At 41.2% G+C, this 12,986-nt stretch overlaps 1 protein-coding gene across 1 annotated transcript in view; it reads right to left on the bottom strand.

Moving 5' to 3' along the window:
- Window positions 1-12,986, bottom strand: part of TMC2 (transmembrane channel like 2) — a 97,848-nt gene that overhangs the window by 55,088 nt on the left and 29,774 nt on the right. Inside the window, exons 5-7 of the mRNA XM_073008974.1 lie at window positions 11,175-11,265; window positions 4,607-4,688; window positions 3,792-3,898 (exon numbers count right to left, since the gene is read on the bottom strand). Coding sequence (XP_072865075.1) covers window positions 3,792-3,898; window positions 4,607-4,688; window positions 11,175-11,265 — 280 coding nt within the window. The remainder of the gene's footprint in view (window positions 1-3,791; window positions 3,899-4,606; window positions 4,689-11,174; window positions 11,266-12,986) is intronic.

The following is a 12,986-nucleotide window of genomic DNA, read 5'->3' as shown; positions in this document are numbered from 1 at the left end:
AACCAAAATTTCTGCTTTGGTCTCATTTGAAAGTTTGACTGGGGAAGAATCTGCCTTAAAATGTGCTGATGTGAGGCTGGGCATGGTGGCTCATGCCTGTAATCCCAGCACTTTGGGAGGCTGAGACGGGTGGATCATGAGGTCAGCAGTTCAAGACCAGCCTGGCCAAGATGCTGAAACCCCGTCTCCACTAAAAATATACAAATTAGCTGGGCATGGTGGCACATGCCTGTGATCCCAACTATTCGGGAGGCTGAGGCAGGTGAATTGCTTGAACCTGGGTGGCAGAGGTTGCAGTGAGCAGAGATCATGCCACTGCACTTCAGCTTGGATGACAGAGCAAGACTCCGTCTCAAAACAAACAAACAAACAACAAAAAAAAAGTGCTTATGTGGTTGTTGCTGGGTTGCTGGACTAAGGGCCTCAGTTCCTTGCTGGCCATTGTCCAAAGGCCAAACTCAGTTCCTTGCCAGGTGGGACTCTCCAATCTGTCAGACTGCTTCTTTAAAGCACCCAAGCCAAGAGGGGAATGAACAGAGAATTCTGTCAGCAAGATGGAAATCACAATCTTTCATAACCTAACCATTCTATATTCTATTTCTTAAAAGCAAGTCTCTAGGTCTTGCCTATACTCAAAGGGAGGGATAACACAAGGGCATGAATACCAGGAGAGAAGGGTCATTGGAGGTTATCATAGAAGTCAGCTTACTACAGAAGCTTTTACAACAGAGATAACGAGACCATACCCTCAGAGAGTCAAATTTATTTGACTGGGGATGGGCCTAAGATCTGGTATTTCTTAAAGTCCCCCAGGTGATTTTCACATACAGCCAGTGTTGGAAGAGAAGTACATAAACTTTTTATCCAGCGGGGCCTTGCCAGCCAGCTCCTGCAGCATAACTGAGGGTTCCTCAGGGATCACGTAGATATCCTGGGTTGTGCAGGCAATGGCAATTAAAGATAAACAAGGCTCATTCTTACATTCAGAGCTGTTTAATTTCATAAAGTGGTATTAAGGGTTTGTAGCAAAAGGAAAATGAACATAAGGAGAATTTCGTTAAAGTTGCATTCAAGGCCAGGCACGGTGGCTCATGCCTGTAATCCCAACACTTTGGGAGGCTGAGGCGAGCAGATTGCTTAAGGTCAGGAGTTCTAGACTAGCCTGGCCAACATGGCGAAAACCCGTCTCTACTAAAAATACAAAAACTAGCTGGGCCTGGTGGTCCGTGCCTGTAATCCCAGCTACGTAGAAGGCTGAGGCACAAGAATTGCTCGAATCTGGGACGTGGAAGCTGCAGTGAGCCAAAACTGTGCCACTGTACTCCAGCCCAGGAGATAGAATGAGGCTCTGTCTCAAAAAATATATAATAATAATAATAATAATTTTTTTAAAAGTCATGTTTGAGTACTTCTACTATTCTTATCCCTGGACCCTCTGATTCACTATGCTTCATTTTAAAACATCCATGAGTCACGAGGATATCTCTGAACCTTAGCTTATGCTGAAAACCCTTGGGCCCTGAAGTTCTCTGTGTCTTTGACCAACAGGACACTTCATATATGCAGTGAATTTGGTTGTGTCTGATTCCTATATGGCCAATTTCCCATCATCCTAAATAAAAAGGCATCTTAGGACACCGCACATCCTAATTGCTGTTATCCAACCTGTCATCAAGACTTGTCCGTGCACTTCACTCTGATTCCTCTCTTTTAATCCATTCCCATTGATATTACCCGGATCTAGCACTGACCTACTGCAACAGGCTCCTATCTGGTCTAAACCTCTTCCCTTCTCCTCTATTTCCCTTCTTCCATTCTCCCTCTTCCCAAGTCAAGGCTCCTCTTTCCTGCAAGACATCTCTCTCTCTCTCTCTCTCTTACTCTCAACCCACTCCAACACGGGTTTCCCAATCACCTGCCAATCAAATCAAGGTGCTCTAGCACGAATGGTTCAGATCTTGGCTGCTTCATTGGAATGCACCAATCACTAAGTTTTTATTTTTTCGAATAAATGTTCCCTCATAAAAATATTTATAAACTTATATAAATTATACCAAATTTAACGTTTTATTTAAAAAAACAACTGAGTGTCCTTAAAATTCCTCAACTTCCCACAAAGCTGCCTTTCATGGACCACTGCATAGCAAAATTCCAGAGATGTCTCATAGGCTTATAGAATTTAAATGTGCTCTCTTCTCATGGAATAAAAAGATCCCAAGAAGAAAGCCAAGAGCTCTGTGAAGGTAAATTTCCCCATTGACTACTGAGGAAAACATTTCATATTTACCTGACTATGGAGGAGAGAAATGAAACTTCCTATTAGCTTTTGACAATATTTTCCCCCTGGGGAGAACCAGACTTGGTGTCAGAGTGTTTGTGTATGCTTGACAGTGAGGTTTAAAATGCTAACTTCTAGGTCAGAAAGTGATATTGGCATAGGAATATATGTAGGGCTCAGTGAACTCAGAACCCTTGACTTCTGGGTGTGTATATGTAAGAGTACAAAGGCTAGTTAATGACATATTTGTAAGCACATGTTTTGGGTAATTTAGAAAAGAATTCAACAATTTTATAAATAATGTAACACTCCTTTGCTACCAAAGGCTTTTATAATGCATGGTCAACCTCCTCCAATAAATCTGATTAAATTCACATGATGTGAAAGGTTTTTAATGTCCTGAAAGTGGCTGTGCAGAAAAGTTAAGCATGTAACTGCAGATAGAATTGACTCCAATATGCTCACAGAACCATTTATAACAAAGTAGGAGTCAGTAAGTCATCAAAGAACCAATTAATACACCTGTGAGGAAGAACATACTAAATGCAGACATATTGTTCCTCTGAAAGCTGTTGAAGTAGACCCACTTGTGTACCCAGCACTGGCACCAAGTATTTCAGTCAGGACTGTAGCAATTGTAGCAATTGCTGTGCTCAGTGCTTAGTGAGCCACAGGCTCCCTGGAAAAGACCCCAGGCCTTCACTCTGGGGACCTGGGATCCAATTCACAATGAACTTATTGTGTGACTTTTCACAAATTGCTTACTACCCCTTTTTTGTTTCTCAATTAATCATCTGTAGATAAGAATCTATTTACGTCCATAATAAGATCACATCTGGGGCCAGGTGTGGTGGGTTATGCCTGTAATCCCAACACTTTGGGAGGCTGAGGTGGGAGGGCTACTTGAGCCCAGGAGTTCAAGGCTGCACTGAACCTTGATCACATCACTGCCCTCCAACCTGGGCAACAGAGTGAGACTCTGTTTCTTAAAAAAACTTCCTTAAAATATTATATATGGGAGAATAGTGAGGAGTGATATTCAAATCCAAGGTTTTTTTTTGGTGATAAATAATGATATAATGTATTCTATCCCTCTCTTTTGTTTGAGGGTAAAAGAAAAAAACTCACCGAAACATAAATTCTCCACTGATCTTAAGGTAAAATGAGAAGTAGAAAAATCTAAGATTCACCTATTAATCAAGGAACAAAGTATTTTGGTTCCATTCTTTGTACTTAACTATCTGGGTAATTGATGTGAGTATATTAGGTCATAGGTTGGTGCAAAAGTAACTGTGGTTTTTGCCATTACTTTTAATTTTATAAATTTACTTTTCATGGCAGTAATTTATAAATTACTTTTAATGGCAAAACCCACAATTACTTTTGCACCAACCTAATAGCATTTTAAATGAATGACTGATTCTTTGTAAAATAGGAAGTATTTGGTTGATAATTGATGATGGTGGTCATAAGCCTTAACTCTATCCAAAGATTTAGGAAGTTCTTTTCTTACCTCTGGGATTATGACTAGACCAAATATTAAACCAAAAAGGACGAGGTTAACTCCATACATCCATCGGAGAAAGATGAAATATGATGCCACTGAAGAACCAAAGTGACCTAGAGAGAGAAAAGATGGTGGGTATGAGTACTGCGGAAGGGAAACATGGACACCATTGAGCACTTTATGTGTGTGATGAATTCAATTTTCACATCAGTCTGTTGAATGACACCTGGATCTCCCTTTCTTTTCCTGGATAAATAACCTGAGGCTCTTTGGGGTTAACTAACTTGCCAAAGTGCCCACAGTAAGAAAGTGAAGAAGCAGAATTTAAATATTGGTCTGGGATGGGTGCCGTGGCTCACGTCTGTAATCCCAGCACTTTGGGAGGCCAAGGTGGGTGAATGACTTGAGGTCAAGGGTTCGAGACCAGCCTGGCCAACATGGTGAAACCCTGTCTTTACTAAATATACAAAAAAAATTAGCCAGGTGCGGTGGCCCAGACCTGTAATCCCAGCTACTCAAGAGCTTGAGGCAGGAGAATTGCTTGAACCTGGGAGGTGAAGGTTGCAGTGAGCTGAGATCACACCACTGCACTCACAGCCTGGGCAACAGAGTGAGACTCTCTTTCAAAAATAAAAACAAACAAACAAACAAATAAATAAATAAAAAACAAATCTTGATCTGACAAGTTCAAAACCCATTCTTTTTTCCTAATACAACAGAACCAATGAAATAATCTACTCAGAGGGCCAAGGAAACAATCCAAGCTCTTGGGAAATGCTTTAGGAAACCAATTTAAAAAACAGTGACACCAGCATACTCACTTTCAATGTCCTTGATCTTCATTTCCCAGGGGATACATTGAGTCTTAAAATTATCAAAGTCTCTTTTAAATTTGACCCATTTCTGAAATAAAAGAGGTAAAACTCTCAGTTCGTTAATATGTCAACCTAGAGCACAAAGGGGCATGATGAGGGGCACGAGGAGGCCAACAGGTCAGCATGAGTGAGGCTGCTGTCTTGTAGTCCCCAGCTCCTGCTGTCCTTGAGCCCAGGCTGCCAGAGGCAAGTGTTCAAACCTTTACTTCTCCAACGTCAGGCATGGAGTGAGAGGCAAGTGAGGGCCACCCCTTACTGTGCTGCTAAAATTTCTGGTTTGGACAGTTTATAGATAAAGTAAGAAATTCTCTGTACGATTTCTGGTTTGGAGGGTCCAATTGAGTTAGCAACCTCTGATATGATTTCCTTCAACTTAAAACAAAATTCAAAGGAGAAAGGAACTCCGGCAACTCTCAGATCCATGTCTGGCAGACAGCCAAGTGCCTCTCTCTGATAAGAACTGTCGCAAAATTGCAAGGGTGGTGCAACTGATAAGGAGATCTCAACCCATGACTGAACATTCTTCTCCTGGGGAAACAACAGCCTCGCTTTTCTGAAAAGAGTCAGAAAGGCATGTTGCCCCCTCCTGTGGTCTGTTCCCAGCTCGACACCCAGACTGTGTACCAAACAGAAACCTGATCAGTTGTCTTTCTATGGCTGGGTGTTGTTTTGTCAACTCTCCAAGGGGCTGCTCTCCACCAACCCCATACTCTGGAAACAAATTCATTTGGAATAAAACAAATACTCATAGAAAGCTGAGGTAGAAATACTCGTAGAAAGCGTAAGAGGTAGTAGAGAGCAGATCCTAAGATCACTTCCTATTATTATTATTATTGTTGTTGTTGTTGTTATTTTGAGACTGAGTCTCACTCTGATGCCCAGGCTGTAGTGCAGTGGCACAATCTCAGTTCACTGCAACCTCCACCTCCCGGGTTCAAGCTATTCTCCTGGCTCAGCCTCCTGAGTAGCTGGGATTACAGTTGTGTGCCACCATGCCTGGCTAGTTTTTGTATTTTTAGTACAGATGGGGTTTCACCATGTTGGCCAGGCTGGTCTTGAACTCCTGATCTCAAGTAATCTGCCCGCCTCGACCTCCCAAAGTGTCGGGATTACATTCGTGAGTCACTGTGCCTGGCCCAGTTCCTATTATTAAAAGGTCTCCTCAGAACTTGTTCATGGAGGACATGAGATTTTCCCCTGTAAAGTCACTAAAGTCTGCACCTGTGAAAAGAAGGGACAAAAAATAAAGTCATCAGAAGATGAAAGGGAAATGTTTCTCTTTTCAGACATGGTCTCACTCTGTTGCCCAGGCCGTGAGTGCAGTGGCACAAACACGGCTCACTGCAGCCTTGACCTCCTGGGGTCAAGTGATCTTCTTGCCTCAGCCTCCTGAGTAGCCACCATATGCAGCTAATTTTTTTTATTTTTTGTAGAGACAGGGTCTTACCATGTGGCCCAGGCTGGTCTCAAACTCCTGGGCTCAGGTGATCCTTCTGCCTTCAGCCTCCCAAAGTGTTAGGATTTCAGGCATGAGCCACCACATCCATCAAAAATTTTGTGAAGAATCAGACAGGCTTCCAGACTTGGTTTTCCAGATATGGTTTTGACCATCTCCTGATTGAATGATTGTATAAAGGGGGGAACCAGCTCTCAGAAGTGGGATATGGTCCCAGATACAAAAGAGAAGAGAAGCCTATGAGCAGACTGGTTGATAGCAGTGGCAAAGATATGGGGGATATGGTGATTGGCAGAGCACAGACACTGGGCAGCCCAGTCTCATTGCTTCATCCACCCTCCCTAGCTCTGAGTCTGTGTTCAAAAATACTCTGGGCTGGGTGTGGTGGCTCATGCCTGTAATCCCAGCTTTTTGGGAGGCCGAGGCAGGTGGATCACTTGAGGTCATGAGTTCGAAACCAGCCTGGTTAACATAGTGAAACCCTGTCTCTACTAAAAATAAATAAAGGCTGGGGGCAGTGGCTCACACCTGTAATCTCAGCACTTTGGGAGGCCGAGGCTGGTGGATCACCTGAGGGCAGGAGTTCAAGACCAGCCTGTCCAACATGATCAAACCCTGTCTCTACTAAAAATACAATACTTAGCTGGGCATGGTGGCAGGCACCTGTAATTCCAGCTACTCAGGAGGCTGAGGCAGGGGAATCACTTGACCCAGGAGGCGGAGGTTGCAGTGAGCCAGGATCGCACCACTGCACTCCAGCCTGGGCGACAGAGCGAGACTCCCTCTCAAAAAAAAAACAAGAAAACCTCCCAAACCCAAAAACACTCTTTGACTATTTGGCTTCCTATGTAGGTCTGCCTATAAAGAGAGCATTTGCCCTGAGTATTTTGGTTTCTATGGCAGTGACTTTCATTGCAAATTCACAGATAGGAATTGGCATGGTGGTTTAGCTTCTTGTATAACTAACTCAGCTATCGAAAATAAAAGGCATGGCTGCTGTGGACTTCAAATTTTCCATCTTGCATCATTTATTTCTTCTTGTAAGTCAATAATCCAGCATCTGGTTTCATGTAGCGGTCTCATAAGCTTTATTAATGCGAGTCCTCCCCCAAGAGATGGATCCCCTGTCAGGGTGCTGATAAAATCAGTATAAAATATAGGCTGGCAAGGCTGAGGACCAGCAGGGGTAATGAACATTGCCAAGTGAGTCCCCTGGAGGCACAGCCTGCCGGTCGGTTCCTTGGCAACCACCTGACAGCCCCTCAAGGCTGTGGGTATCTCGGACTGAAAAGTGAGACCCCAGAACTGGAGCAGAAGCAGAGAGAGGCCTGGGAGATGCTCTGGCGCAAATTCTCTTATCCTTCATTGGTTGTAAAAGTCAGAAAACTGGGCTGGGGCATGGCAGAAGATTCCAAGCCCCTTTCTCAGGGCTGTGTGAGGTGGTTGCTGCTGGTCCTAGGATGGGTTGTTAGTTGTCATGCTGTCTTGCCCTCCAGCTATATATAGGAAAAAAGTTTCAAGTCATGGTGGAGCAAGACACAGGCAAGCTACATGTCCTGTCAATGAAATCAGGATCTGGGTGATGAAAATGAAAACAACCAGTGAGGCCTGGGAAATATTATTGCAGAACAGGGAAAAAGGAACACCAGTCTTTGATATCTGTGGAAAGCATTTCCTCCAAGATACAGACATAAATTCTAGAGAGCAGTTCAGCATTCCTAACAGAATGCAAGAAATATGGCTTCTAAAGTAAAGGATACCAATTTGAAAGGAATACAGATGAGATATGGAAAGATTACAAGGAAGCTAAGAGCTTAGTAATCGAATGAAGAAAACATTAGACAAAATAAAGACTATAATTGACACAGAGGAAAACGGATTCAATGATATTGAGAATGAACCTGATAAATATCTGAGATTGCAAAGAGAAAGAAGCAAAGAGCTAAAAATAATGTGGAAAAGTAAATATGGAGGATGGGGGTGGGGAGAGGCAATCCTTTTCCTAAGGGGGAAGCTAGAACTGTGTGAACAGAAATGTGGTTGAACAGAATCATTTATCAAAGATGTATTTGTCTAGAGATCTGCTGTATGACACAATGTTTATACTTAACAACACAGTATTGTGTACTTAATTAGCTAAAAAGGTAAATCTCAAGTGTTCTTACTGCAATAAAAAAAAGCAGTGAATACAAATTAAAGAAAGAATAATAACCTATTTTTTTACCCATTAGCTTAGCACAAAGTTAAAAAGATGTAACATTCATAACTAGTGAAGATAAGCCATTCTCCGACTTTGTTCCTGTGAGTATGATTTGCTACAAATTGGGGAAAATAGTTTGAAAAATGTGAAGTAAAAGTTAAAATATGCACACTTTTGAACTAGCAGGACTATTTGAGGGATTGTCTTGTGATTTAAGAAAATGCACAGATCCAAGATAAATCTATAAAGGTGTTTGTTGAAGCATTGTTTGTCACAGTAAAAATCTAAAAAAAATATACTTGAAGAGCACATTCTTCATTGGAAAAAATAAGATGTGAGTGTGCAGTTGGTAAGTGGTAAATAGTCTCTAGACAAAATTAATAAAATCACCCATAGAGAGTTGTCTGGCAAGTATAACTGGAAAAGGAGAAAAAATAATATTAGGAATAAGAAAGATTCAGGCTGTGCACAGTGGCTCACACCTGTAATCCCAGCACTTTGGGAGGCCAAGGCAGGAGGATCACCTGAGGTCAGGAGTTTGAGACCAGCCTGTCCGACATGGTGAAACACTGTATCTACTAAAAATACAAAAATTAGCTGGATATGGTGGTGCATGCCCATAATCCCAGCTACTTGGGAGGCTGAGACAGGAGAATCGCTTGAACCTGGGAGGCAGAGGTTGAGCGGAGATCATGCCACGGCACTCTAGCCTGGGCAACAGAGGAAAAAAAAAAAAAAAAGGAAAAAGATTCAAACCCAACAGATACAAAAAGTAATTACAAAAATTATGGGGCTACCATATGTGACTTTATGTTAACACATATGAAAATTTGAATGAAATGATCAAGTTTCAGGAAGAATATGAATTATTGAAATGGTCCCAAGAAAAAGTTAAAACTTGAGTACATCAATACACTGAATACTTGAAAAAAAATTTCAAGGTATTCTATAAAAATGGTCTTGATCTCTACTATTGTAAGGGTATCATCTTTAAAATTAACAAAAAGTGTATTATCATGCTCCCAAAACTGATTTACAGCATAAAGAGGAGGTAATGCTATTCTTTTACAATTGTAAAGCAAGTGCAGTCCTAATGTTAAATTCTGCCAAGATACTGCACATGCATACACTTGTGTACAAACAGACACAAATTCAGATCAATCTTATGAAAATATATGTAAAAATCATAAATAAAATATTGGAAAATCAAACATGGAGTTAGAAGTAATGTACCATGACTGAGGTTATCCCAGAAATAAAAAAATTAATAACATAAAGGAAAAGGTGTTTAATAAAACCTAATTATCTATTTCCAATGAAGTGGAAGTCTTACTAAACAATAACTAGACAATAATTTTTTATGGTGACAAAGAAAATCTATTTCAAGCCAACAACTCCCACCAGCTTAGTGTGAAAATCATTAGAGTCATTCTCATTGAAGTGATGCAAAGACAAAAAGAACTATGATCACCATGATCAATTGTTACTGTTTTAGGATTGCTAGCCCACATTTTAGGATAGGAATGAGATGCTGCATTTAGGAGAACCCAACAAAAACATCTTTATGAACATAATCAGATGAAAAAGATTAGAATTAATAAGAGAGTACCATAAGAGAACCAGATATAAAATTAGCACACAAATTGTAGCTTTCTTACATACTACCAATAACTAGTTATTAAATAATTGAAAAATGATCTCATTTGCAAAAGCAACTAGGCTATTAAATGTGCAGAAATAAAACATGGTAAAGATCTATAGGGAGAAAATGACAAACTTTGCTTAAGGATATAATATAGCCTTGAGAAATGTGTGGTATTCTAGATGTGAAGACTAAACATTGTATAGATAAGGAAGTCCCAAATTAAATACAGGATTAAAAGAAATTCCAACCAAAATCTCAATACACTATGGTGGAACTTGGCAAAGGGATTTTTTTAAATGCATGTAGAAAAATAGGCAAGACAGCCAAGACATTAAAAAAAAAAAAAAAAACCAAAGTTTTATCAGGGTGTGGTGGGGTGCTCCTGTAGTTCTAGCTACTCAGGAGGCTGAGGCTAGAGGATCTCTTGAGTCCAGGAGTTCAAAGCTCCAGTGAGCTCTTGAGCCAAGGAGTTCAAGGCTGCCACTAAGGCTGGAGTGGTGACGTTGCACTCCAGCCTTAGTGGCAGAGTGAGACTGTTTCTAAAAACAAACCAACAAAAAACCAAACGTAAAAAGGGGAACCTAGAACTACCAGGCATCAAAATTAAGAGTTGAGGTAATGACATCAAATGATTGTTCATCATAAAAGCCCTGAAACAGGCTCTGTACAAGAATTAAGTGAATGAGAATGGTAGTTTTTCAAATCAGTAGGTAAAGGAAAGATACTTCAGTAAGTCTCACATTAAATATCCAACATGAAACATTGTCCTAACTTAAATCAGATGCCCAGATTATGATACAACTCAACAAAACAGAGCTGCCCCCCATCCCTCTGGGGACATCGCTGTTTATCATCCATGTGACCCTGATCATGCCACAGCCCTTCTGGGTCTCTACCAACTCAACCTCTCCCGATTTGGGGTTTGGAAAATAAAATCCCAGTGGTTTTAACATCATTAGTTCTCTAAGTGTATTCACTGGAGAGAAAACAAGTCTCAAATGTATTGAAGCCCTCACAGTAAGTATGGAGAAATTGGCAGGATACGATTGGTTTCCATTCCTAGATGGATCAGAATGGTCAGGTGGCCTTCACACCCAGGATTCTGGGGGCAGCTGGACACAAATGGCGAAGCTGGGCAGGTGCCTGAGTTGGTCCCCAGATTCCAAAGCTGAGCAATCCCTCCCCACAGATTTACTGCCTCCACCCCACACACCTTGGCCATCAGCATCTGGTAGGCATACAGTCGCTTGCCTTTCCCCTTTCCCAAGGCACCTTCATACTTCTCCACAAATTCCTGGGCCTCCCTGCTTAGAAAAAACAAAACAAACAAACTAACAAACAAAAACACAGGAATTCAGTTAGCACCTAACCAAAGAAAATCTGAACTATGAAGGCTCAAACATATGTGCGAAGGCTTATGCCTTTGTATACCTCTGGTTAAAATATAAATTCCATTAAGGCAGGACATTCTGTCTATTTTATCCACTGAAGTTTCCCAAATGCTGAGAAGAGTGCTTGGTACATAACAGGCATGGTAGAGGCAGAACTATGGCCTCTGTGACCTTCGTTTGCTGGTGTTCCACCCATGAATATAATATATTACATGGCAAAAAGGACTTTGAAGATGTAATTAAGATTACTGATTTTATTTATTTATTTATTTTTAGAGATAGGGTCTCGCTGTGTTGCTCAGGCTGCTCTTGAACTCCTGAGCTCAAGCAGTCACCTGCCTCCAGCTCCCAAAGTGCTGGGATGGCAGGTGTGAACCACCATGCCCAGCCAAGATTATTGATTTTAAAATAAGGAGATTATTCTGGGTCATCTGCATGGCCCCAGTGTAATAAAATAACATGAGCCCTTAAAAACAGAAGAGAAGTCTCTTAAGAAATCTCCAAATTGCTTTCCACGGTGGCTGAAGTAATTTACATTCCCACCAACAATGCGTAAGTGTTTTTTTTTCCCCCACACTCTCACCAGCATCTGTTATGTTTTGACTTTTTAATATAGCTATTCTGACTGGCAGAAGATGGTGCGTCATTGTGGTTTTGATTTGCATTTTTCTGATGATTAGTGATGAGAATTTTCTTATATGTTTGTTGGAGGCTTGTATGTTTTCTTTTGAGAAATGTTTGTTCATATTCTTTGTCCACTCTTTTTTTTTTTTTTTTTGCCTCTGTCGCCCAGGCTGGAGTGCAGTGATTCGATCTTGGCTCACTGCAAGCTCCACCTCCCGGGTTCACACCATTCTCCTGCCTCAGCCTCCTGAGTAGTTGGGACTACAGGCGCCTGCCACCATGCCCAGCTAATTTTTGTATTTTTAGTAGAGATGGGGTTTCACCATGTTAGCCAGGATGGTCACGATCTCCTGACCTTGTGATCCGCCTGCCTGGGCCTCCCCAATGCTCTTGATTTTTGTACATTGATTTTGTATCTTGAAACTTTGCTGAAGTCGTTTATCAATTCCAGGAGCCTTTTGGCAGAGTCTTTAGGGTTTTCTAGGTAGAGAATTATATAATCAGCAAAGACAGATAATTTGACTTCTTTTCTTTTATTTCCTTCTTTCTTGCCTTTCATTTTTTCCTTTTGTCTGATTGCTCTGATTAAGACTTCCAGTACTATATTGAATAGAAGTGAGAATGGGCATTCTTGTCTTGTTCCAGTTTTTAAGGGAAATTATTCCAGTTTTTGCCCATTCATTATGAATTTCACTATGGGTTTCTCATAGATAACTTTTATTATTTTGAGGTATGTTCCTTCAATGCCTAGTTTGTTGGAGGCTTTTATCATGAAGGGATATTAGATTTTATCAAATGTGAAGCAGGAAAATTATTGACCCTCTGTATCTGGGGCCCCTCTGGAGGGGCTACATAAAAAGCATGAGAAGGAAATGAATTCTGCCAACAGTCGGTGAGCTCAAAAGAGAACCTTAGTCCTGGATGAGAACTGCAGTCTTACTGATACCGTGATTTTGGTGTGATGAGACCCTGAACAGAGAATCCAGCCATGTCGTGCTGAACTTCTGACC

This window comes from Chlorocebus sabaeus, chromosome 2 (assembly GCF_047675955.1).
Source record: "Chlorocebus sabaeus isolate Y175 chromosome 2, mChlSab1.0.hap1, whole genome shotgun sequence".
In the NCBI taxonomy this organism is placed as follows: Eukaryota; Metazoa; Chordata; class Mammalia; order Primates; family Cercopithecidae; genus Chlorocebus; species Chlorocebus sabaeus.
This window is presented reverse-complemented; position numbering and strand designations above follow the sequence as displayed.